This window comes from Oncorhynchus mykiss, chromosome 15 (genome assembly GCF_013265735.2).
Source record: "Oncorhynchus mykiss isolate Arlee chromosome 15, USDA_OmykA_1.1, whole genome shotgun sequence".
Taxonomy (NCBI): domain Eukaryota; kingdom Metazoa; phylum Chordata; class Actinopteri; order Salmoniformes; family Salmonidae; genus Oncorhynchus; species Oncorhynchus mykiss.
In genome coordinates this window covers 50,215,214-50,242,037 of record NC_048579.1, presented here as the reverse complement: position 1 = coordinate 50,242,037, position 26,824 = coordinate 50,215,214, and the positions used below count along the sequence as shown (strand labels likewise).

At 44.3% G+C, this 26,824-nt stretch overlaps 2 protein-coding genes across 7 annotated transcripts in view; both read left to right on the top strand.

Annotated features, from left to right (window-relative positions):
* The window catches only part of LOC110490242 (putative adenosylhomocysteinase 3), a 46,627-nt gene extending 41,214 nt beyond the window's left edge, over positions 1–5,413 (top strand). For 2 of the 3 annotated variants that reach the window (XM_036944542.1, XM_036944544.1), the window contains exons 14-17: positions 884–952; positions 1,175–1,253; positions 2,098–2,218; positions 2,956–5,413. In XM_036944542.1, the coding sequence (XP_036800437.1) occupies positions 884–952; positions 1,175–1,253; positions 2,098–2,218; positions 2,956–2,962 (276 nt within the window). In that variant the 3' untranslated portion in view covers positions 2,963–5,413. Of the gene's footprint in view, positions 1–883; positions 953–1,174; positions 1,254–2,097; positions 2,223–2,955 lie in introns of those variants that run through there. The other variant, XM_036944543.1, reaches the window with a different exon arrangement.
* Positions 5,414–7,417: 2,004 nt separating this feature from the next.
* LOC110490240 (striatin-interacting protein 1 homolog) overlaps positions 7,418–26,824 on the top strand; it is a 44,924-nt gene continuing 25,517 nt past the window's right edge. For 2 of the 4 annotated variants that reach the window (XM_036944538.1, XM_036944539.1), the window contains exons 1-5: positions 7,443–7,628; positions 10,765–10,834; positions 13,217–13,291; positions 18,236–18,370; positions 24,764–24,884. In XM_036944538.1, the coding sequence (XP_036800433.1) occupies positions 7,512–7,628; positions 10,765–10,834; positions 13,217–13,291; positions 18,236–18,370; positions 24,764–24,884 (518 nt within the window). In that variant the 5' untranslated portion in view covers positions 7,443–7,511. Of the gene's footprint in view, positions 7,629–10,764; positions 10,835–13,216; positions 13,292–18,235; positions 18,371–24,763; positions 24,885–26,824 lie in introns of all 4 variants that reach the window. The other 2 variants (XM_036944540.1, XM_036944541.1) reach the window with 2 other exon arrangements.

Below are 26,824 nucleotides of genomic sequence, written 5' to 3'. Positions count from 1 at the left end.
GTCTGTCTGTCTGTTTGATCTCCTCCAGGCTTTAATCAGAGAATAGAATCCTCCGCTGCTGTTTGTTTGCCCCTCTCACTCGTCCCTCTTTTTGACTCTATTCTCTCCATCCTCGCTCCTGGACACTCTCACTTCTCCTCGGCTGTCTTGATCCGAGAGGCTTTTTTCCAAGAGAAGTGTCTGTTTTGTAAGTTTGGTTCTGCAGAGCTCATCTGCAGTCTGTGTTCTGTTCTGCTGACGCACTCCACTCTCGACAGAATAGGGAAGTGTAGGGAAGTGTGGTCTGTCTCAGTTCCACCAGGCAGTGTGTGCACACTGCGTAAAGTAACGGTACGCCCCGTTATACTGTTACTGCTACTCGCAGCAAACGGGGAGTCGAAACGGAAGCAGCACCACCAAAGCTTCATTTCTGCGTACTGCCACTACACGTTGCACCTCTCTGGGAAACGAGAACATTGTTGCAGGCTTTCGGTGTGACTAATGAGTGTGTGATAGCGGTAGTAAATGCAGATCAGTTCCTCCTCCTTTGTGAACGCTGCCTCGTTAGCAGTCTGAGCTCAGGAACAGTACCTGTCCCATTTTCTCTCTCTGTTTACATGTCTGTGTGCACCACATCTGTCTGGGATAACAGGCAACTTCTGTTATTCTGACCTTGGACTTTTTCTGATATTTGGTGTTAAACACACACACACACACACACACACACACACACACACACACACACACACACACACACACACACACACACACACACACACACACACACACACACACACACACACACACACACACAGTATCTTATCATTGACACGGAGGTGTAGAATCCCTGGTTCTGTGTGCTATTGACTGGTTGTTAACCCAATGTGTCTCTATCTGTTCTCAGGGTCGTCTGCTGAACCTGAGCTGCTCTACGGTCCCCACCTTTGTCCTGTCCATCACCGCCACCACTCAGGTACCGTGCGTGCCCGTGTGCGTTTGGGATTTGTGAGTGGGGTGGATCATCGTCGGGGGGTGTGTGTGTGTGCCACTTCGTACAGTAATCGTAGAGATTAGGGTCTCGTCCATTGCTCTGCCGCTGGCGCCAGGCCCGTGTGCGTCATGAGAGCGACTGTGGCGTTGCCGTGGTAACCGCCGTGTGTGGGATTGACGATCCGGGTCTTGTCTCATACCTCAGGCCCTGGCTCTGATAGAGCTGTACAACGCCCCAGAGGGACGCTACAAACAGGATGTCTACCTGCTGCCCAAGAAGATGGGTAAGAGACCGCGCTCTATGTCCACACACACACACACCCCTTCATCCCTCCTTGGTCTCGCGCGCACACACACGCTCCCTAATCCTTATTCGCTCAGGCCTCAGTCGGTAGCGACCTGACAGCACCCGTCCGCCTGTCTGAACCTCTGACAAAAGCCTTTTAGGAGAAAACATTGAGTTGAAAGGGGGATCAGCCAGAATGCACAACAAAGACTCAACTCAGCAAAGAGGAGCACGAGATATCCAGGATGGGGATAAAGATGGTAGGAACTCCTCCCCTGCAGCCATGTCTTGGATTGGGTTATAGATGTTCCATGTCATGATACGAAACGAACACTGGGTGTTTGTGTATCAGGGTGTGTATGTGGTGTTTAGTCATTTGTCCTATTCGTTTACAGCCATGGCGCGGACTAGGAAAATATGTAAATCATGGTAGAATGCCTTCTATTTAGAGAGAAGGGGTGTGTGTCTGGGTGTGCTTCATTCACAGTAGACTACATCTCATTGAGAGCCTGAGTGTGCATGCGTTGGTGTGTGTGACTGCAGCTGACAGCGTAGCTGGGTCTCTGCCCCCCCCCCTAGTGTCTAGAGTAAAAACGAGGCTCAATATAGGTCAGCCTGTCAGAGCCTGCTGCTAAGCTCACTGCACCATCACTGACGGAGAGAGACGGAGGGAGGGAGAGACCGAGACGGAGCCCCAATGTGCTCATCACAAACAAATACATTAGTAAATAGCCAACAGCCCTGTGTCCCTGCTAGCTAGAGTAACTAAGCGCTCTCACTCGTTCTCTTTGTCTCTGTCTTTCTCTGGCTCTTTCCCACTCCCTCCTTCTGTATTACTCCAGATGAATATGTGGCCAGTCTTCACCTGCCTACGTTCGATGCCCACCTCACAGAGCTGAGTGACGAGCAGGCCAAGTACCTGGGCTTGAACAAGAACGGGCCCTTCAAGCCAAACTACTACAGGTAAACATTAACGCCTGAATGCTTAGACTGCCTGCTAACATTGTATGTCACATACACTGACTATACCAAACATTATGAACACCTTGCTAATATTGAGTTGCAGCAAGGTGTTCGAAAGCGTTCCACAGGGAGGCTGACTTGATGCTTCCCACAGTTGTGTCAAGTTGGCTGGAAGTCCTTTGGGTGGTGGACCATTCTTGATACACACGGGAAACCGTTGAGCGTGAAAAACCCATTCAAAGGCACTTAAATCTTTTGACTTGCCCATTCACCCTCTGAATGGCAGACATACACAATCCACGTCTCAATTGTCTCAAGGCTTAAAAATCCTTCTTCAACCTGTCCTCCTCCTCTTCCTCTACACTGGTTGAAGTGGATTTAACAAGAGATGAACCCAGATTCACCTGGTCAGTCGATGTCATGGAAACAGCAGTGTTCTTAATGTTTTGACTACATGATTCATGGCCTTATATTACTACGGCGTGATGCTATAAATACAGTGTATCAGAGTTATAATGAGAAGTCAATTAATCAATCAAATGTATTTATAAAGCCCTTTATAAAAGTGCTTATACAGAAATCCAGCCTAAAAAACCCAAACATCAAGCAATGCAGATGTAGAAGCACTGTGAGACTGCTATGCTGCTAGAGAGATATGCTGGTAGAGATTTTTCCATTCTTCCCATGTTACATAACATTAACAACATGATTTGACCTTCTTTTTTTTTCTCCCCAAGGTATTAAACCAACTCTGAAATGAAGAAAATACCAAGGCTCCATAAATCGTACAGAACCCAGAAGAAAGGCGAGAGGAGGAGCTCTGTGCTTATTGGTCAGAGTGGAGGGCGTGGCTTTACCTGCGCTTTGGCAGTGTTTATTTATTTACGCTAGAATAGTGTAACTAACCTTTTTTTGAGCTGCTCCTGCCATTTTGCGCTCCTTAGCTAGCGTCTCCTGGAGTTTCCACCATTTGGTTTTCTCTTAGCTACTTGTGTGTCAGTCAGTCGTACGTAAAAACTCCCTTGCGAGATCTTTTTATTGTTCGTTTAAAAGCTAAAGATGGAGAAACTATTGATGAAGAAAAACAAAAAAAACTGAAATGTACAACAACAAAAAATCTGAACGATGACCTCTGAAGATTTAGTGATGGACATGTGGTTCATGTCCTGTTGTTTGTCTTTTCCTACTCTTGATTTGTGTTTTGTTTTCAAAGATAAATTGAAAGGGATTAGATGAAGAGGTGTGTGGGGGGGGGGGGGGGTCATTGGGTCCAATCATATCCTGTCTTTCATTTGATCATTTGATTCAGATTTTTTCCTTGTCTTGTTTTTAGGTATGTTTTAATGCGTTGATTGTCCTTTTCCCTCAATCAAACTGGACCGAGACAGGCGTGGGGCCGGGTTCTTTCCCTGTGATAGGTGGGAGAGGGAGGTCTCAACCAATCACTCAAACACAGGGAATCCATCTCAGCTGCCTGTCCAACAGTCACTCAATAATAAATGTTGTTCCTCAGCTCCCACACTGCTCTCACGATGATGCTAGTGTTGAAGTTATATGAAAAGTATTCCGCCAACCAGAGTTTATGACATCCACGATGTCCGGAGCTAGATTCTCCTTTCAAAGCATTATACTGAATTATAAACTGGGTAGGTCGAGCCCTGAATGCTGATTGGCTGAAAGCCCTGGTATATTAGACCTTATACCACCATGACAAAACATGTATTTTTACTGTTCTAATTACGTTGGTAGCCAGTTTATAGCAGCAATAAGGCACCTCAGGGGGTTTGTGCTATATGACAAAATAAACCACGGTGTCTTACATGAGAACAGCCCTTGGCAGTGATATATTGGCCATATACCACAAACCCCCTCGTGCTTTATTGCTTAATTAGAGGCATGACAGGTATGGGAGATCATTACAAGGGGATATATTTAGATATTTATGTAGAAATGTTGATTTTTCTATCTTTCCTCCACCCATCTAATATCTTACCTTTTTGAAATTAAACATCTGTCTCATTATAAAGATAAGCAATTAAATGTTATATGATAAATGTAATAAATGTTCTGGATGATTTTTTTGAATGCTGTGACAGACTATTTCAGTGAGATGCAGAATGTGCAGCCAGGCTGGTACTTGTTTCTTTGGCGAGTCCTCAATAAGTAAGCAAATGTGTATAGTACTTACAGCTCTAAAACCAATTGGTACACATAGCCGTTGTCAGGGGTTAGTTGTGTTTAACTGCAGTGAGGCTATAGCTTGATGGCTGGATCATTACATAATGCTTGTAATTAGTTGGGGACCTACATTTCACACGTTCTTAAAAAAAAAAATGTCACCTCTTCAGGCTTCAGTTTACCTCGTTGTTCCAATTTCTTATGTATTTATGATAAAAGGTAATAGTCACCTTTTTATAACTGTCCAAGATTTGGTGTCATCGCTAGTTTGCTGAGGTTTCCTGTTGAGGGCCAAACTCCTCTGGTACGATTATTAGTCCGACTTAATTTACTCAACATTTTAGATCAACTTTTCGATTCCCGGCTGTTAGTTTTCTCCTGAACCAAAAGCCCATAGTACAAGCCAGCGGGGAGGATCCAGCGTTTCTTTTCATTTTTATATACATGGCATAGAATGAACTAAATCCATGAGAATATACGCCCATATGCTCCCAATCCTACATTCTAAACTGTCACTGTGTTCATGTCATACTTGTGAGCTACCATTTGTGCATTTATGCCCCCCAGCCTCCATAATAACCATCCAAGTCAGAGACCCCGTCTGTGACCATCCATACTACTCATATGTCTGTTTGTCTGACTTTTAGAACATTACCCGTGTGTGGGTAGTGGGGGGGGGGGGGGGTCATTTGATGTTAGGACATGGTTGCTTCGATGCAGTTGTCTCAGGATCATAGCCTGTGCGTTCCGGGGGTGAAAGAGCATTAGTCGGTCCAATAGCTGCATCACATGGGCAGGGTTAACGCCAGCATCTTGTATGGTTAACTCAAAAGTATAGGAATTACAGCATATCAACTCTTGTATTTATTGTTGTAAATCCTCAGTCAGTACAAATGGACAATTCTTCTCAAATTTTTAAGTTGTCGAAACGATGTTTAAACATTGCAAGTGATAATGATAGATGAGCAATAATACATCTGTAATCTTAAAGAATAAAAATGTAAAATATTGTATCAACCTTTGTCGTCTATGTGCTGTATTTGTATTCATTTTCATGTATTTCCTTGAATATACCTACATTTAGATAGACAGATTGCCACCAATGCCTATTAGGCATCTATGGCTGCGTTTACACAGGCAGACCAATTCTGATCTTTTACCACTAAATGCTATTAACCGATCAGGTCTTTTGCCAATTATTGGACAAAAGATCAGTATCGGGCTGCCTGTGTAAACTGATTTCCCATTACCTTGAGTTCAAAGAATGACGGACATCAATAATGACACCACTTGAGAGAGGAACAGAGGATGTTATGCGAAGTGCTAGAAACAAAGTATGATTGTGAACTAGGGCGTTTCACATAAGACTTATTTATGACTGCAGTTAAATTGTGAAAGGACATGCGTGTAACATTAACACTGGTTATTCAGTGACTCAACAAACGATATATTCTGTGTCCATTTTACTTATGTTCTCAGAACTCTTATAAATGTGGATACTTATTCAGTCATGGGGTTATAATTGGGCTCTGCGCTCAGATTAAATTGATTACTGTGTTGCCGGGTGACACTGGGTGTGTCTCGAGCAGTCGAAAGCAGCTGTTGTTGCCACTCAGTCAAGAGTTGTCGTGAGTGACTTAATCAGAGTGCACCCACTCTGCTACAGACACTGAGGCGCACACACACAATCAGATGTTGACTGCCTATTATCCCGTTCATGCTACACACACACACACACACACATCAATTTCATTCAGTTCATGTGAAAGAGTTGTCACACAATGGCAAAAACGCAAGTTAAAGAATTCATGATTAAACTGTTGTTTTGGTCCCTAACAGCCACCAATATTAACCATATGAAATCAAATGTATTTGTCACATGCGCCGAATACAAAAAAGGTGTAGACTTTACAGTGAAATGCTTACGTATGAGTTCTAATAAAAATAAAAAAACAAATAGTAACACCATTAAGGTGGCCTTAACAGAATGACAAGAACACAGGTGTTTCACACCGTAATCATGTTTGTTTTGACCAGCGTTCTTCATTCATAAATCCCTGCACACAGTATAAACACCCTCGCACCCAACCAGCCACCATGCGTCAAGTTCACGTCCGTGAAACAGATATGACCTTTGCGCTTTCATTAAACTGTACACTCCAATCAGATCATGTTTAGTGCTTTTCTCAGCCAGGGGTTGTTACGGGGGGCTGAGAGGGGAGCCAGGCGATCTACACCAAGCAGCCTCCTGCTACAGTCACTAATCAATAATTCACTCCGTTCACTATGGCGGTGGTGGGATGAGAGTGACTGTTGAGTGGTCTCGGTCTCGTCTATCGATCCCTACATTACCAACACTCAATGTGACAGCCTGCCTCAAGGGATGGATGTTTTGGGGGAATATTAAATTCCCTCTAGAGCAGTGTTCTTCAATCATGATCCTGGAAGCCCTGACAGGGTGTGCAGGCTTTTGTTCTGGCCCAGCAGTAAGATACCTGATTTGACGAAATAGGCATCAAGCTCTTGATTAGTTTAAGCTGCTTTGTTACTCTCTCGGTATGAAATCATTTTATTGACTCATAAGTTTCGTGTCTTGTCTCAGGTCTTGGATTGATTGAAATACCCGCTCTGACTAAGGTGTGGAGGAAATCACGATATGACAGATAACATATGCACAATCCAGTCATTCTGACAGATCAAGATGGATTACACAGCTGTGTGAACACGGTGTGGTTACATTCAAGCAATAGATGCAAGTGAATGGCCTATCAGTACTTTGTTATAATAGCACATGTCTCATGCAATCCACAGAAACGGACAATGTTTCTAATGCAGGTGCCATTGTGGAATGCTCAGCATCAGCACCAATTCATTGACCGCATTAGATCACTCGCATCATCTACCCCACTGATTCACTAGTGGGCAAGACCAACCCGCCAGTCACCATTTACAGTAGAAGTTAACCCCGCCCTCTCTGGCGTCCAGTCAACCAATCACACGGACGGGGACGGATTTTCTGAACTTGGAATACTGAAATCTGTTACAATTTGACAGGCTCGAGAGCCTTACCGGAATGCACGAGCTGCAGAGAAAGTGAACGAACCGACACAGAAAGATGCAGGCGGACGAAATGGAGGTACCTATCATTAATAACATTAACAGTAACTGCAACAAGCAAAGGCCTCTGCCGAATGGGAGAGATGTGTTCAAGAATCTGCTGAAGGATTGGGAGGTAAAGCCAGTTTGTAGCTACTCGTTGAGCCGGTATAGAGGGGTCGGTGTCCGTGTGGTGTGTTGTTGCTGGGGAGCTTTAAATGCCCTTTTGCTACAGAGCCGCTTGTGAAAGCTTGCAGCCCGGGTTGTTATTTTGGTGACAGCGCAAGTGGATGCTATAAATACCGTAAGCTTATGGTTAATTCTGAACGTGGCAAATGCAGGTAGCTAATGTGACTGTCAATGTCCAGGCCGTTTTGTGGTCGAGTCTTGTCTTGCACCCGCCGCCTGTGAATTTGTGCATCGTAGACCGGTGTCAGATTGGCAAATATACATTAGGTTTATATACACCTTATTGATGTTAATTCGGTGTGTCCCATATGCTCGGGCAGCAGCCTATCTGTAGATATGTCACTGTGTGACTCAATATTATTTTTGAATTGCATTTTTTTGCCAGTGCAGGAAGAGTGGATTTGAAATGGATAGAATAAGGCATAGGATATTAGCTAGTTTCCTAATTATTACATATTAAGATGTAATTACTAACTGGATATTTATCAAATACAAAAACACACTAGGCTTTCAAAATGTTTCTGTAATTATATTGTACCTCAATGGCCTGTAGTTGCACTCAAGTAAACACGCTTGACATTATGTTCCATACTACATATGATACAGCATATTGTTTTCTAATAACTAATGAATTCAGCCGTTAAAAGCGAAAAACAAATCAATAGCATTTTGGATTCATATCTTGGCAGTATAACCCAGATCCAGACTAGCCCTGCTAGTGGGTGAACTGCGGTGGTAGGTAGCCTACATCTTCATTTTTTATGTCACCTTTATTTAACTAGACAAGTCAGTTAAGAACAAATTCTTATTTACGAAGACGGCCTACCCCGGCCAACACCTGGTGTAGTCAATACCTAAGACTAGATTCAGTGCGCAAAGCCACACAATGTACGCCTAAGTCATTGCCGATATGATCAAACCAATTAATTATCTTTCTTTGTCCAGGCTGTTCCTCGTGTGATCTGTGTTCACGTTTATTATTGCATTGGCCCATTGGCTTGGCTGGCTGGCTTTGGTCATAGGTTATTTTTAACAAATGCTCATGTGAGAGGAGGGTTGATGGGGGCTGGTGGGTATTTTGACGGGATGCCCAGTGTTTGCGCACACTGACGGCGGAGTGCAGGGTTCACTGTGCCAGTGTGGAAGGAAGGGCAGTGTTCATAGCAAGCTGGTTGGGAGGTGGAGAGAATTGTTGATGCCCATGGGTAGCTGAGTGAGAGACACCAAATTCCCCACTCTCCTTCAGACAAACATGAAAGAGCTCTATTGAGAGCAATAACAATAAAAACCTTTCGTTTTTTTTCTGGTGGGGGGGACTAAGCCAATCAGACACTAGGATTGAGGTCTGTGTTTTATTATAATCCCAATCAAACAATCATGCGCTGAAATGGGGTTGAGGGTTTAGCTTGGTCTCTGAGAAACATCACTATCTGCACTCAAGGCAATGTGAGTGTCACGGTCAGTACAGTCAGCACAGTGACATCGGTGTCAGTGGTTAGACTGGCATGACATGGTTTTAACTAGAGTGAAATATGATACCAATTTTCTTTTCGTTCTCTAGTGGTGATGATACTGTGTCGGGCTGAAACGAAAGCCTTCACCCTGCAGATCCCCGGGGCCAGTGGTTTAGTGTGTAATTAACCTAAAGTTTGAACACCTAACTAGAGCACATTTTCGATGTAGCACATCAAACCGTGACTGGTCCATTTTCTCTGAAGACCAAAATATATTCCCTAGTGATTTCCCCCCAAAGCTTACCTCCATTGTCGCCCTGTCACACTGTGAGACTATCGGCCCCTGAACCCCAGGCTCATCCTCTGGGAATGTGTCATTCTCCCCGTCAGAGGGTACGCCGTCATCTTCCCTCCTTAGCCTGCTGTGACTCCTGCTCTCTCAGCCGTCTGAGATGCACAGTGTGTGTGTGTGGGTCATTCTGAGTCCAGCCCAGTTTCTGAATGACTTATTTGGACACACGTTCCACTGACTCAGAGTCAGAAAATCACCTCGTACGACACAACAAGTCTGCATCTGGAGTGGGATCTGTGCCAACTGTATTTGGAGTGAACAAATCATTAGGCCAAACGATTCTTACGTTTTCAATCGCTCCTATTGGATCTCAACCTAATCTGACAGACTGTTTCTGGCTCTGAGGCTTTGGGTTCTTCAGGTTCCAGTGAATTACAGATGTTAGCTTATCCCTGGCTATCGCTGCCCTTCTGTGGTAGGATGCATGGAAGAAACAACTACAGACAGTCCTCACACTTCAGCAAAGGCTCAGGCTTTGACACGTGCCATTTAAGGACCGTGATTCGCTGTCATTTTCTTTGTCACTAAATTGCTGCTGAGACACTCTCACAAGTCTGACTAACGGCCGGTCTCAACCTATTTCAAAGTCTAGTCTGTCTCTGTCCAAGTGCTACAATCTTTTGTATTGGCTGGCAGTATGAGAATGTTGTTGTTCTGCGCTGCTTTGATAACTGGTGAGATCATGCATACTGTATCAGTCTGTCTCGACCTGGGAAAATAATGCTTTAAGTGGCTATGACGGCAAACAGAGGCGGGCCCTGTCTCTGTCCTTATTCCCACCGTGTGTGTGTGTGTGTGTGTGTGTGTGTGTGTGTGTGTGTGTGTGTGTGTGTGTGTGTGTGTGTGTGTGTGTGTGTGTATGTGTGTATGTGTGTATGTGTGTATGTGTGTATGTGTGTATGTGTGTATGTATGTATGTATGTATGTACTATGGTGTCCTGCAGTAAAGTGCCCAGAGGGCATGGGGTGAGGCTGAAGTCAGAGCGGCATCAAAGATCCTTAACTGGATACGTCCGTTAACCCATTCTGAAATGCAGGGCATGTTGACTCCTGCACACCTCTCATTCAGTTTTTACACTCTGATTGTTCCCTGTATTTGCATAGCCATGCAATAATTATAAAGGAATTCAGGGGTGTCGTCTGTGTCTGCGTCTGTGTCTGTGTCTGCGTCTGCGTCTGTGTCTGTGTTTGTGTCTGTGTGTGTGTGTGTGTGTGTCATGTGCCTTCATTTCCCTTTGCAATTCTGCCAAGACTTCAATGTTGTTTTCTGTTTTCAGAGCTCCATGGAGTCCCCTAACCTGGAGTTTGAGTATGGGGACACAGACAGCCTGACTGCTGAACTCTCAGGTAAGTTTCTTTAAACCCTATCCCGACGGTCACCAACCCTAGACCTGGGCAGCTATTGGGCAGGCTTTTGTTCCAACCACAAAGCACATTATTCAAGCACCTTATTGAACAGTTGCTGGAACAAAATCATGCAAGGTAACCCCTGTAGCTTTGGTGATCACTGTTGTACAGTGCTGCGCTGTCAGCAGCTACATGGGATTGAGTCAATGCAAGGTCATATTTTTCCCTTGTTGAATTCAGCTGCATTGGTTAGGTCGCTAGTCCCGCTGAGACATTAGCTTACACAAACACACACTACCGTTGCTCTCTTGTGACTGTTCGATCAGGCTGGAGTGACAGTTGACATTTACAGTGTTTTTGTTAGATTCATGACATCGCTGACTAATCCTTCTTCAGCGAGTATACAGTAGTTACAGTGCCTTGCGAAAGTATTCGGCCCCCTTGAACTTTGCGACCTTTTGCCACATTTCAGGCTTCAAACATAAAGATATAAAACTGTATTTTTTTGTGAAGAATCAACAACAAGTGGGACACAATCATGAAGTGGAACGACATTTATTGGATATTTCAAACTTTTTTAACAAATCAAAAACTGAAAAATTGGGCGTGCAAAATGATTCAGCCCCCTTAAGTTAATACTTTGTAGCGCCACCTTTTGCTGCGATTACAGCTGTAAGTCGCTTGGGGTATGTCTCTATCAGTTTTGCACATCGAGAGACTGAACTGTTTTCCCATTCCTCCTTGCAAAACAGCTCGAGCTCAGTGAGGTTGGATGGAGAGCATTTGTGAACAGCAGTTTTCAGTTCTTTCCACAGATTCTCGATTGGATTCAGGTCTGGACTTTGACTTGGCCATTCTAACACCTGGATATGTTTATTTTTGAACCATTCTATTGTAGATTTTGCTTTATGTTTTGGATCATTGTCTCCATCAGGTTTTCTTCCAGAATGGTCCTGTATTTGGCTCCATCCATCTTCCCATCAATTTTAACCATCTTCCCTGTCCCTGCTGAAGAAAAGCAGGCCCAAACCATGATGCTGCCACCACCATGTTTGACAGTGGGGATGGTGTGTTCAGCTGTGTTGCTTTTACGCCAAACATAACGTTTTGCATTGTTGCCAAAAAGTTCAATTTTGGTTTCATCTGACCAGAGCACCTTCTTCCACATGTTTGGTGTGTCTCCCAGGTGGCTTGTGGCAAACTTTAAACAACACTTTTTATGGATATCTTTAAGAAATGGCTTTCTTCTTGCCACTCTTCCATAAAGGCCAGATTTGTGCAATATACGACTGATTGTTGTCCTATGGACAGAGTCTCCCACCTCAGCTGTAGATCTCTGCAGTTCATCCAGAGTGATCATGGTCCTCTTGGCTGCATCTCTGATCAGTCTTCTCCTTGTATGAGCTGAAAGTTTAGAGGGACGGCCAGGTCTTGGTAGATGTGCAGTGGTCTGATACTCCTTCCATTTCAATATTATCGCTTGCACAGTGCTCCTTGGGATGTTTAAATCTTGGGAAATCTTTTTGTATCCAAATCCGGCTTTAAACTTCTTCACAACAGTATCTCGGACCTGCCTGGTGTGTTCCTTGTTCTTCATGATGCTCTCTGCGCTTTTAACGGACCTCTGAGACTATCACAGTGCAGGTGCATTTATACGGAGACTTGATTACACACAGGTGGATTGTATTTATGATCATTAGTCATTTAGGTCAACATTGGATCATTCAGAGATCCTCACTGAACTTCTGGAGAGAGTTTGCTGCACTTAAAGTAAAGGGGCTGAATAATTTTGCACGCGCAATTTTTCAGTTTTTGATTTGTTAAAAAAGTTTGAAATATCCAATAAATGTTGTTCCACTTCATGATTGTGTCCCACTTGTTGTTGATTCTTCACAAAAAAATACAGTTTTATATCTTTGTTTGAAGCCTGAAATGTGGCAAAAGGTCGCAAAGTTCAAGGGGGCCGAATACTTTCGCAAGGCACTGTAACTACTGTATACTCGCTGAAGAAGGATTAGTCAGCGATGTCATGAATCTAACAAAAACACGACAGAAAGGATAACTGGGAGCCAAATAGATTCTTTATGAAAGGTACTTAGTGAAAGAGTTGCCTTATAATATATGCAATTTAGCAGATACTTTTATCCCAAGCGACTTAGTCACATTGCTTCCATGAATTTGACAAATGTGTGGCCCCAGGAATCAAACCCACAATCCTGGCGTTGTAAATCCCATGCTTTACCAACTGAGCCATACAGGGCTTCCACTACAGTATACCCCGTGATGTCTTTCATGGCATTAGCTCTGTTGAATCCGTCAGTACTGTACTGTATGTCATCCTGTCTGTCTGATGGTTCCCCTGTCTCTCCTGTTTTCCCACAGAGATATACAGTTACACGGAGGAGCCCGAGTTCGCCCTCAACAGGGACTACTTTGAGGAGGACTTCAGGAGCCATGGTACTGTTACCTTCTTGTCTGTCAGTGGCGGATTTGTCTTTCCAGCCAACTGTGTGTGTGTGTGTGGTGTGTGTGTGTGTGTGTGTGTGTCCTTCCTTGCGCATACGCACGCATGTTTTTTTTTCTAAAGCAGCGAGTGTGCCAAAAGGCTTTCTGACTCACCTTGAACACGCTGTTTGTTTGCATACCCTCTAATGTGTTTGCCTGTTAATCTAGCGTTTACGGAGAGAGAGAGTATGTAGAAGTGCAATGGAATGGATTCTCGCCCTGGTAATCATCTGGAGAGAGAGAGTCTGATAGAGTGAGGGGGTGAAAGAGAGAGAAGGACGGAGGGAAAGGGAGAGAGGGTCGAGGGAGCTGATTAATTGACAGCTCCCAGGTGTAACATTTCCCTTTTTCTGTAAGTGGTTCAGATGGAGAGAAGGAAGGAGAGTATACAAGTGAACTGTCAGCAGTGTTCTGCCCAGTGGTGTGTGTGTGTGTGTCTGATTGCTTGCTCTAACCTGACACTTTCCGCAGGAGGTGTTGGGAGAAGGTCACACATACAGTTGAAGTCAGAAGTTTACATACACTTAGGTTGGAGTCATTAAAATCATTTTTCAACCACTCCACAAATTTCTAGTTAACAAACTATAGTTTTGGCAAGTCAGTTAGGACAGGATACCTACTGTGTGCATGACACAAGTCATTTTTCACACAATTGTTTACAGAAATATTTGTTTCACTTATAATTCACTGTATCACAATTCCAGTGGGTCAGAAGTTTACATACACTAAGATGACTGTGCCTTTAAACAGCTTGGAAAATTCCAGAAAAAGCTTTAGAAGCTTCTGATAGGCTAATTGACATAATTTGAGTCAATTGGAGGTGTACCTGTGGATGTATTTCAAGGCCTACCCTCAAACTCACTGCCTCCTTGCTTGACATCATGGGAAAATCAAAAGAAATCAGCCAAGACCTAAATTGTAGATCTCCACAAGTCTGGTTCATCCTTGGAAGCAATTTCCAAACACCTGAAGGTACCACGTTCATCGGTACAAACAATAGTACGCAAGTATAAACACCATGGGACCACGCAGCCATCATACCGCTCAGGAAGAAGATGTGTTCTGTCTCCTATAGATGAACAGACTTTGGTGCAAAAAGTGCAAATCAATCCCCGAACAACAGCAAAGGACCTTGTGAAGATTCTGGGGGAAACAAGTACAAAAGTATCTATATCCACAGTAAAACAAGTCCCATATCGACATAACCTGAAAGGCCGCCCAGCAAGGAAGAAGCCACTGCTCCAAAACCGCCATAAAAAAAGACAGACTACGGTGTGCAACTGCACATGGGGACAAATATCATACTTTGGTCTGATGAAACAAAAATAGAACTGTTTGGCCATAATGATCATCGATATGTTTGGAGGAAAAAGGGGGAGGCTTGCAAGCCGTAGAATACCTTCCCAACCGTGAAGCACGGGGGTGGCAGCTTCATATTGTGGGGGTGCTTTGCTGCAGGAGGGACTGGTGCACTTCACAAAATAGATGGCATCATGAGGGGGGGAAACTATGTGGATATATTAAAGCAACATCTCAAGACATCAGTCAGGAAGTTAAAGCTTGGTCGCAAATGGGTCTTCCAAATAGACAATGACCCCAAGTATACTTCCAAAGTTGTGTCAAAATGGCTTAAGGACAACAAAGTCAAGGTATTGGAGTGGCCATCACAAAGCCCTGACCTCAATCCTATAGACAATTTGTTGGCAGAACTGAAAAGCGTGTGCGAGCAAGAAGGCCTACAAACCTGACTCAGTTACACCAGCTCTGTCAGGAGGAATGGGCCAAAATTCACCCAACTTATTGTGGGAAGCTTGTGGAAGGCCACCTGAAACTTTTGAACCAAGTTAAACAATATAAAGGCAATGCTACCAAATACTAATTGAGTGTATGTAAACTTCTGACCCACTGGGAATGTGATGAAAGAAATAAAAGATGAAATAAATCATTCTCCCTACTATTATTCTGACATTTCACATTCTTAAAATAAAGTGGTGATCCTAACTGACTGATGACAGGGAATTTTTAAATGTCAGGAATTTTGAAAACTGAGCTTAAATGTAATTGGCTAAGGTGTATGTAAACCTCCGACTTCAACTGTACATCCATACATACAGGAACACGCACATCTTGCCAAACTCTGCTCTGCAGCCGTTGCCTCTCTTAGCGCCAGGACAAACAGAGCTGCCTTAGCTGTGGTTATGCCGCGAATAGATAACAGCCATACCTACCGTGACCAACTGTTCCATATCATGAGCACTGTTATTAAACAGCTGGTCGATTACGTTTTATCTCCTAATGTGAATCCTTTTGGCCGGATGAATTGTACTGTGTCCATTTTGCTGGTCTAATCTCCACATTCATTCGACCCCTCTCACATTCTTTCAAACTCTGCCCAGTTCGTTGCTGTGCTGTAAATGCGGTTGTATTCTTACTCCGCTTACCGAGTTAAAGGAAGGTTCACAATGAGGAACAATACATGTGTAGCGCCAGGCATTCAATTCCACAGAGCTTTATTGTCCCCAAAGGGCAATTTTGTTGCAGCTGCAGCATATTACGTAAATTAAGAGAGCTAGGCTACGTCTTGTTCTTCCCACTCTGTTTCCATAAAGCCAATGGGAATGAATAAGCTGGATCCGTGGAAAGCTTGGCTGGCTGGCTGTGCTGCAGAGAGAGATAGGAGATGTGCTGTCTCTCTGTATCTGGGTTTTAAATATGTCAACCGGTGACGGGGCCCCTCATCAATGTTTTAACACATCTGCCAGACTGCCACTCTCCATCACTGCAGAATCTGTTATGCACCCATGTCCTCTGCGTCGCTACTCTCCACGCACTTTTATCATAATCATAATAATTATCATACCATTATCAGAGCACTTCTCAGAGCCGCGCATTAAAAGTTACATGGGATGAACTTTAAACAGGGGAAGTTTTGTCAGAGAGTTGGTGCTTTCAGCAAGTATTCACACCCATTGACTTTTAACACATTTTGTTGTGTTACAGCCTAAATTAAGATTTTGTGTCACGGGCCTACACACAATGCTCCCTATTTTCAAAGTGGAGTTATGTTTTTAGACATTTTTAATTAAAAATGAAAAGCTGAAATGTCTTGAGTCAATAAGTATTCAACCTCTTTATTATGGCAAGCCTAAATACGTTCAGGGGTAAAAATGTGCTTAACAAGTCACCGGTTGTATGTATAATAGTGTTAGTAATAATAGAGTTTAACATGATTTTCGAATGACTACCTCATCCCTGTGCCAGACATTCAATTATCTTTAAGGTTCCTCAGTCCAACAGTGAATTTCAAACACAGATTCAAGCACAAAGACTAGGGAGGTTTTCCAATGCCTCGCAAAGAAGGACACCAATTGGCAGAGGAGTAAAAAAAATAAAGGCTGACATTGATTATCTCTTTGAGCATGGTGACGTTATTAATTACACTTTGGATGGTGTATCAATACACCCAGTCACTACAAAGATAACTCAGTTGCTAGAGAGGAAGGAAACTGCTCAAGGATTTCACCTCGAGGCCAATGGTTACTTTAAAACAGTCTCAGAGATTAAAGGCTGTGTGAAAGGTGAAAACTGAGGATGGATGTACTCGTCACTGAGTACCACTCTTCATATTTTCAAGCATGGTTGTGGCTGCATCATGTTACGGGTATGCTTGTCGCCGAGGACTAGGGAGTTTTATTTGAGGGGGGGATATAAAGAAATGGAATTGAGCTAAGTACAGGCAACATCCTAGAGGAAAACCTGGTTCAGTCTGCTTTCCACCAGACACTGGGAGACAAATTCACCTTTCAGCAGGACAATAACCTAAAACACAAGGCCAAATATACACTGGAGTTACTCATCAAGACATCATTGAATGTCCCTGAGTGGCCTTGTTACAGTTTTGACTTAAATCAACTTGAAAATCTATGGCAAGTCTTGAAAATGGCTGTCTAGCAATGATCAACAAACAACTTGACAGAGCTTGATGAATTTAAAAAAAGAATAATGTGCAAATATAGTACAATCTAGGTATGCAAAGCTCGTGGAGACTTACCCAGAAAGACTCACAGCTGTAATCACTGCCAAAGGTGATTCTAACATGTATTGACGCAGGGGTGTGAATACTTACGTAAATGAGATATTTCTGTATTTCATTTTCGATGCATTTGCATTATGGCGTATTGTGTGTAGATGGGTGAGAAGAAAAACAAATGTACTACATTTTGGATTCAGGCTGTAACACAACAACATGTGGAATAAGTATGAATACTTTTTGAAGGTACTGTGTCAGAAAATGTCTACTGAAAGAGGGGAACTGACTAGGTATTTGAATTCCATTGATCATGATGTCCTACAAGAATCCCAAGAGTTAAGGTAAAAAAAAATAAAGGACAGAAACGATCCTAATTGTACAATATACTTCACTTTTAGGAATCAATCGCTCATAGCCTAGAAGTAAAAGGCGTTGCTGCCTTGATGTTGGATCCTGGCATCACAGTGGGTGATCAGTGATCAGTGGGTGTACTGCTATAACTGGCCAGGGCTGAAATAGCCTGTTGTGACCATGCATGTGAGTTGGGTGCCAGGACACTTTGACTCTGAGACTCTGCTAGCTGCTCCTGGGTCAGTGTGAGTTTAATGACCAGACCTGATCCCTGCTAATCTTTTTCACGTGTGAAAAGGGCAGGGAGAGAGTGGGGGGGGGGGGGGAGAAAGAGAGCGGGGGGGGGGGGGGAATGGACGAAGAAAATAAAAAGTGAGGGCATGGGAGAAATAAGTGAATAGAGTCAGCGAGAGTAAGAGAGCGACAGACGTTCAAACTCAGTCACAAGGTCGCACAGTCTTACAAAGTGACATGACTCACCTGGTCTCTTTCACCCTGTCCCTGTCTCTCTGCAGTGCGGGGGAGGAGGTGGATTGAGCTGGGTCAGGAGCAGCAGAGGGCCTATGTGATGAGACTACTAGATGCTCTGGAGGTCACTGACCGGGACAAAAGGCTGAAGGTGGCCCGGGCCATCCTCTACCTGGCACAGGGTAATCATCATCATCATCATCATACTGTTGCCGCTTGCTATAGACCACCCTCTGCCCCCAGCTGTGCCCTCGACACCATACAGTGCCTTGCGAAAGTATTCGGCCCCCTTGAACTTTGCGACCTTTTGCCACATTTCAGGCTTCAAACATAAAGATATAAAACTGTATTTTTTTGTGAAGAATCAACAACAAGTGGGACACAATCATGATGTGGAACGACATTTATTGGATATTTCAAACTTTTTTAACAAATCAAAAACAGAAAAATTGGCCGTGCAAAATTATTCAGCCCCCTTAAGTTAATACTTTGTAGCACCACCTTTTGCTGCGATTACAGCTGTAAGTCGCTTGGGGTATGTCTATCAGTTTTGCACATCGAGAGACTGAAATTTTTTCCCATTCCTCCTTGCAAAACAGCTCGAGCTCAGTGAGGTTGGATGGAGAGCATTTGTGAACAGCAGTTTTCAGTTCTTTCCACAGATTCTCGATTGGATTCAGGTCTGGACTTTGACTTGGCCATTCTAACACCTGGATATGTTTATTTTTGAACCATTCCATTGTAGATTTTGCTTTATGTTTTGGATCATTGTCTTGTTGGAAGACAAATCTCCGTCCCAGTCTCAGGTCTTTTGCAGATTCCATCAGGTTTTCTTCCAGAATGGTCCTGTATTTGGCTCCATCCATCTTCCCATCAATTTTAACCATCTTCCCTGTCCCTGCTGAAGAAAAGCAGGCCCAAACCATGATGCTGCCACCACCATGTTTGACAGTGGGGATGGTGTGTTGCTTTTACGCCAAACATAACGTTTTGCATTGTTGCCAAGAAGTTCAATTTTGGTTTCATCTGACCAGAGCACCTTCTTCCACATGTTTGGTGTGTCTCCCAGGTGGCTTGTGGCAAACTTTAAACAACACTTTTTATGGATATCTTTAAGAAATGGCTTTCTTCTTGCCACTCTTCCATAAAGGCCAGATTTGTGCAATATACGACTGATTGTTGTCCTATGGACAAAGTCTCCCACCTCAGCTGTAGATCTCTGCAGTTCATCCAGAGTGATCATGGGCCTCTTGGCTGCATCTCTGATCAGTCTTCTCCTTGTATGAGCTGAAAGTTTAGAGGGACGGCCAGGTCTTGGTAGATTTGCAGTGTTCTGATACTCCTTCCATTTCAATATTATCGCTTGCACAGTGCTCCTTGGGATGTTTAAAGCTTGGGAAATCTTTTTGTATCCAAATCCGGCTTTAAACTTCTTCACAACAGTATCTCGGACCTGCCTGGTGTGTTCCTTGTTCTTCATGATGCTCTCTGCGCTTTTAACTGACCTCTGAGACTATCACAGTGCAGGTGCATTTATACGGAGACTTGATTACACACAGGTGGATTGTATTTATCATCATTAGTCATTTAGGTCAACATTGGATCATTCAGAGATCCTCACTGAACTTCTGGAGAGAGTTTGCTGCACTGAAAGTAAAGGGGCTGAATAATTTTGCACGCCCAATTTTTCAGTTTTTGATTTGTTAAAAAAGTTTGAAATATCCAATAAATGTCGTTCCACTTCATGATTGTGTCCCACTTGTTGTTGATTCTTCACAAAAAAATACAGTTTTATATCTTTATGTTTGAAGCCTGAAATGTGGCAAAAGGTCGCAAAGTTCAAGGGGGCCGAATACTTTCGCAAGGCACTGTATGTGAATTGATTGCCCCCCATCTATCTTCTGAGCTCGTGCTACTAGGTGACCTAAACTGGGACATGCTTAACCCACCCGCCAATCCTACAATCTAAACTTGATGCCCTCAATCTCACACAAATGATCAATGAACCTTTCAGGTACAACCCCAAATCCGTAAACACGGGCACCCTCATAGATATCATCCTAACTAACTCGCCCTCCAAATACACCTCTGCTGTTTCAAATCAAGATCTCAGCGATCACTGCCTCATTGCCTGCATGCGTAATGGGTCTGCGACCAAACGACCACCACTCATCACTGTCAAACGCTCCCTAAAACACTTCTGCGAGCAGGCTTTTCTAATCAAACTGGCCGGGGTATCCTGGAATGACATTGGCCTCATCCCGTCAGTAGAGGAAAGTTTTGGGACACTGTAAAGTCCGTGGAGAATAAGAGCACCTTCTCCCAGCTACCCACTGCTCTGAGGCAAGGAAACACTGTTACCACCGATAAAACCTCTATAATTGAGAATTTCAATAAGCTTTTCTCTACGGCTGGCCATGCTTTCCTCCTGGCTACCCCAACCCCGGTCAACTGCCCGGTACCCTCCACAGCAACCCGCCAAAGCCCCCACCATTTCTCCTTCACCCAAATCCAGATAGCTGATGTTCTGAAAGAGCTGCAAAATCTGGACCCCTACAAATCAGCCGGGCTAGACAATCTGGACCCTCTCTGTCTAAAATGATCTGCCGAAATTGTTGCAACCCCTATTACTAGCCTGTTCAACCTCTCTTTTGTATCGTCTGAGATTCCCAAAGATTGTAAATATGCCGCAGTCTTCCCCCTCTTCAAAGGGGTGACACTCTAGACCCAAACTGCTGCAGACCTATATCTATCCTACCCTGTCTTTCTAAGGTCTTCGATTGCCAAGTTAAAAAACAGATTACCGACCGTTTTGAATCCCACCGTACCTTCTCCGCTATGCAATCGGGTTTCAGAGCTGGTCATGGGTGCACTTCAGCCACGCTCAAGTTCCTAAACGAAATCTGAACCGCCATCAATAAGAGACATTACTGTGCAGCCGTATTCATCGACCTGGCCAAGGCTTTTGACTCTGTCAATCACCACATTCTTATTGGCAGACTTGACAGCCTTGGTTTCTCAAATGATTGCCTCGCCTGGTTTACCAACTACTTCTCTGATAGGTATTTGCAGTTGTCCATGTATTCTAAGTCAGGGCCGTCCAGGGTAGTGATGCTGGACCGTCGGGCAGTGATCGATTGAATAGCATGCATTTAGTTTTACTTGCATTTAAGAGCAGTTGGAGGCCACGGAAGGAGAGTTGTATGGCATTGAAGCTCGTCTGGAGGTCAGTTAACACAGTGTCCAAAGAGGGGCCAGAAGTATACAGAATGGTGTCGTCTGCGTAGAGGAGGATCAGAGAATCACCAGCAGCAAGAGCGACATCATTGATGTATACAGAGAAGAGTGGGCCCGAGAATTGAACCCTGTGGCACCCCCATAGAGACTGCCAGAGGTCCGGACAACAGGCCCTCTGATTTGACACACTGAACTCTAGGTGTCTGGTTAGACTGTAAACTCCCCTTCCAGACTCACATTAAGCATCTCCAATCCAAAATGAAATCTAGAATCGGCTTCCTATATCGCAACAAAGCATCCTTCACTCATGCTGCCAAACATACCCTCGTAAAACTGACCATCATACCGATCCTTGACTTCGGGGATGTCATCTATAAAATAGCCTCCAACACTCTACTCAACAAATTGGATGCAGTCTATCACAGTGCCATCCGTTTTGTCAAGAAAGCCCCATACACTACCCACCACTGCGACCGATTCTCGTTGGTTGGCCCTCGCTTCATACTCGTCGCCAAACCCACTGGCTACAGGTTATCTACAAGTCTCTGCTAGGTAAAGCCCCACCTTATCTCAGCTCACTGGTCACCATAGCAGCACCCACTCGTAGCACGCACTCCAGCAGGTATATCTCACTGGTCACCCCCAAAGCCAATTCTCTTTTGGTCGCCTTTCCTTCCAGTTCTCTGCTGCCAATGACTGGAACGAACTGCAATAATCACCGAAGCTGGAGACCCATATCTCCCTCACTAGCTTTAAGCACCAGCTGTCAGAGCAGCTCACAGATCACTGCACATAGCCCATCTGTAAACAGCCCATCTATCTACCTCATCCGCAGACTGTATTTATTTATTTATCTTGCTCCTTTGCACCCCAGTATCTCTACTTGCACATTCATCTTCTGCACATCTACCATTCCAGTGTTTATTTGCTATATTGTAATTACTTCGCCACTATGGCCTATTTATTGCCTTAACTCCCTTATCTTACCTCATTTGTACTCACTGTATATAGACTTTTTTGTTTTCTTTTTTTCTAGTGTATTATGAATTCTGTTTTGTTTGTGTCGCACTGCTTTGCTTTATCTTGGCCAGGTCACAGTCGTAAATGAGAACTTGTTCTCAAGTGGCCTACCTGGTTAAATAAAGGTGAAATAAAATAAATAAATAAATCATCATCCCCGTTACTGCACACTACAAGATCATTTGCTTTGGTTGTAGCATATTGTTACATGCATCCAGGAGATAAAGTGAATATTTAAATATTTCCCTTCTGATTTCTCTGACTAACATTTTCTTACAAAACAGAGGACATGTACCGTATTTATGCCTGAGTCCTTTAAAATAGATATATTCCACCGTTATTTAACCAGGTAGGCCAGTTGAGAACAAGTTCTCATTTACAACTGCGACCTGGCCAAGATAAAGCATAGCAGTGCGACACAAACAACACAGAGTTACACAAACAAATGTACAGTCAATAATACAGTAGAAAATCTGTATACAGTGTGTGCATCTCATATAAGGAGGTAAGGCAATAAATATGCCATAATGGAGAAGTAATTACAATTTAGCAATTAACACGGGAGTGATAGATGTGAAATTAGAAACAATGGTGTGCAAAAGAGCAGAAGAAAACTAAAAACTAATATGGGGATGAGGTAGGTAGGTAGTTGGTTGGATGGGCTATTTACAGATGGGCTGTGTACAGCTGCAGCGATCGGTAAGCTGCTCTGACAGCCGACGCTTGAAGTTAGTGAGGGAGATAGAAGTCTCCAACTTTAGTGATTTTTTTTCCATTCGTTACAGTCATTGGCAGCAGAGAACTGGAAGGAAAGGCGGCCAAAGTGGGTGTTGGCTTTGGGGATGTGAAATATCCATGCTGGAGTGTGTGCTACGGGTGGGTGTTGCTATGGTGACCAGTGAGCTGAGATAAGGCGGAGCTTTACCTGGCAAAGACTTATATATGACCTGGAGCCAGTGGGTTTGGCGATGAATATGTAGCGAGGACCAGCCAACGAGAGCATACAGGTCGCAGTGGTGGGTAGTATATGGGGCTTTGGTGACAAAACGGATGGCACTGTGATAGACTGCATGCTGAGTAGAGTGTTGGAGGCTATTTTGTAAATGACATCGCTGAAGTTAAGGATCGGCAGGATAGTTTTATCAGGGTATGTTTGGCAGCATGAGTGAAGGAGGCTTTGTTGCAAAATTGGAAGTCGATTCTAGATTTCATTTTGGATTGGAGATGCTTAATGTGAGTCTGGAAGGAGATTTTACAGTCTAGCTAGCCAGACATCTAGGTATTTATAGTTGTCCACATATTCTAAGTCAGAACCATCCAGAGTAGTGATGATAGTTGGGCGGGTGGGTGCGAGCAGCGGGCGGGTGCGGGCAGCGATCGGTTGAAGAGTATGCATTTAGTTTTACTAGCGTTTAAGAGCAGTTGGAGGCCACGGAAGGATTGTTGTGTGGCATTAAAGCTCGTTTGGAGGTTTGTTAACAGTGCCAAAAGAAGGGCCAGATGTATACAGAATGGTGTCGTCTGCATAGAGGTGGATCAAAGAATCACCCGCAGCAAGAGATTGATGTATACAGAGAAAAGTCAGCCAGAGAATTGAACCCTGTGGCACCCCCAGAGACTGCCAGAGGTCCGGACAACAGTCCCTCCTATTTGACACACTGAACTCTGTCTGAGAAGTAGTTAGTGAACCAGGCGAGACAGTCATTAGAGAAAACAAGGCTGTTGAGTCTGCCAATAAGAATACAGTGATTGACAGAGTCGAAAGCTTTGGCCAGGTCAATGAATACGGCTGCACAGTACTGTCTTTGTTATCGATTGTGGTTATGATGTCGTTTAGGACCTTGAGCGTGGCTGAGGTGCACCCGTGACCAGCTCGGAAACCGGATTGCATAGCGGAGAAGGTACGGTGGGATTCGAGATGGTCGGTGATCTGTTTGTTAACTTGGCTTTCGAAGACCTTAGAAAGACAGGGTAGGATATATATAGGTCTGTAGCAGTTTGGGTCTAGAGTGTCTCCCCCTTGAAGAGGGGGATGACCGCGGCCACTTTCCAATCTTTAGAAATCTCAGACGATACGAACGAGAGGTTGAACAGACTAGTAATAGGGGTTGCAACAATGGCGGCCTTATAATTTTAGAAAGAGAGGGTCCAGATTGTCTAGCCCAGATGATTTGTAGGGGTCCAGATTCTGCAGCTCTTTCAGGACATCATCTGTCTGGATTTGGATGAAGCGGGGGGGGGGGGGGGGGGGGGGAGTGTTGTGTGGTGAGGGAGCATCTGTTGAACCCTATGTGTGTCTGTTGTGTGGCGTTCCCCAGGGGTGTTTGATGAGTGTGACACGGACACAGACGTGCTCCACTGGTCTCGCCACAACGTGTTCCTGCTGTATGACATGGGCGTCTTCACCGCTCTCCTGGAGCTGCTGAGCATGGAGATGGAGTGAGTAGGACAACATTGCTACAACCGCACCACAACATCCCTGCAATGTCTCGTAATGACTGTGTTGTTATGTCTCTCAACAAGTGTTAGCACCTCTGTGGTTAGCGCTTACTTCCTCCTTTTAAATTGTTTATTTATTTCACCTTTATGTACCAGTTAGGCTAGTTGAGAACAAGTTCTCCTTTACAACTGCGACCTGGCCAAGATAAAGCAAAGTAGTGTGACACAGACAACAACAGAGCGTTACACAGGGAATAACGTGGAGTAAACAATAAACATGCCAATAACACAATAAACAAGTCAATGACACAGTAGAAAAAAAGAAAGTCTATATACAATGTGTGCAAAAGGCATGAGGAGGTAGGCAATAAATAGGCCATAGTAGCGAAGAATTACAATTTAGCAGATTAACACTGGAGTGATAAATGAGCAGATGATGATGTGCAAGTAGAGATACTGGTGTGCAAAAGAGCAGAAAAGTGAATAAAAACAATATGGGGATGAGGTAGGTAGATTGGGTGGGCTATTTACAGATGGACTATGTACAGCTGCAGCGATCGGTTAGCAGCTCAGATAGCTGATGTTTAAAGTTGGTGAGCCTTGATTAATGGTCCAAATCATTTACAGGGTAACAATTAAGTACCTTAATGTTACTGTTTTTGATTTAAAATGGGGAAAAATAAACACAATTTGTTTCTTAGCAAAGTACAATTTCTCAAGCTAGAATTTAGCTAGGACTGTCTGGGAGTGGTGTGAGTGGGGAGGGGAAAACTGAAAACTAGCTGTTGTTGGCAGAGATGCTTGGAACTGTTTCTTATTGGTTTATTAACTCATTTACCGTTTGGTGTTGTCACCAGGCAGGCCAAAACTCATCCAACCAAAACAAGCTGAAATTTCAGGTGGCCTTTTCAAACAACTCTTACACTAAAAGGACATCATTATTTTATTTTTTTCACAGTATTATTCCAACCTCATAGGTTGGAAATGTATAGAAAACACAGGAAATCACGTGTTTGACTGCACTGGGCCTTTAATGCTACAGTGCTGGTACACAGTTGCATTCACTCTCACTAGTTGTTCGCTGGATGGAGTAGGGGAAGGAGACACAGTGGGGGAAAGAGACACGGTAGGGGAAAGGGGCACAGTGGAGGAAAGAGACACAGTGGGGGAAAGGGACACAGTGGGGGAAGGAGACACAGTGGGGGAAAGGGACACAGTGGGGGAAAGGGACACAGTGGGGGAAAGGGACACAGTGGGGAAAGGGACACAGTGGGGGAAAGGGACACAGTGGGGGAAAGGGACACAGTGGGGGAAAGGGACACAGTGGGGGAAAGGGACACAGTGGGGGAAAGGGACACAGTGGGGGAAAGAGACACAGTGGGGAAAGGGACACAGTTGGGGAAAGAGACACAGTGGGGAAAGGAGACACAGTGGGGAAAGGAGACACAGTGGGGGAAAGGGACACAGTGGGGGAAAGGGACACAGTGGGGGAAAGAGACACAGTGGGGGAAGGAGACACAGTGGGGGAAAGAGACACAGTGGGGGAAAGAGACACAGTGGGGAAAGGAGACACAGTGGGGGAAAGAGACACAGTGGGGAAAGGAGACACAGTGGGGGAAAGAGACACAGTGGGGGAAAGAGACACAGTGGGGGAAAGAGACACAGTGGGGGAAGGAGACACAGTGGGGAAAGAGACACAGTGGGGGAAAGAGACACAGTGGGGAAAGGAGACACAGTGGGGAAAGGAGGCACAGTGGGGGAAAGAGACACAGTGGGGGAAAGAGACACAGTGGGGGAAAGAGACACAGTGGGGAAAGGAGACACAGTGGGGGAAAGAGACACAGTGGGGGAAAGAGACACAGTGGGGGAAAGAGACACAGTGGGGAAAGGAGACACAGTGGGGAAAGGAGACACAGTGGGGGAAAGAGACACAGTGGGGG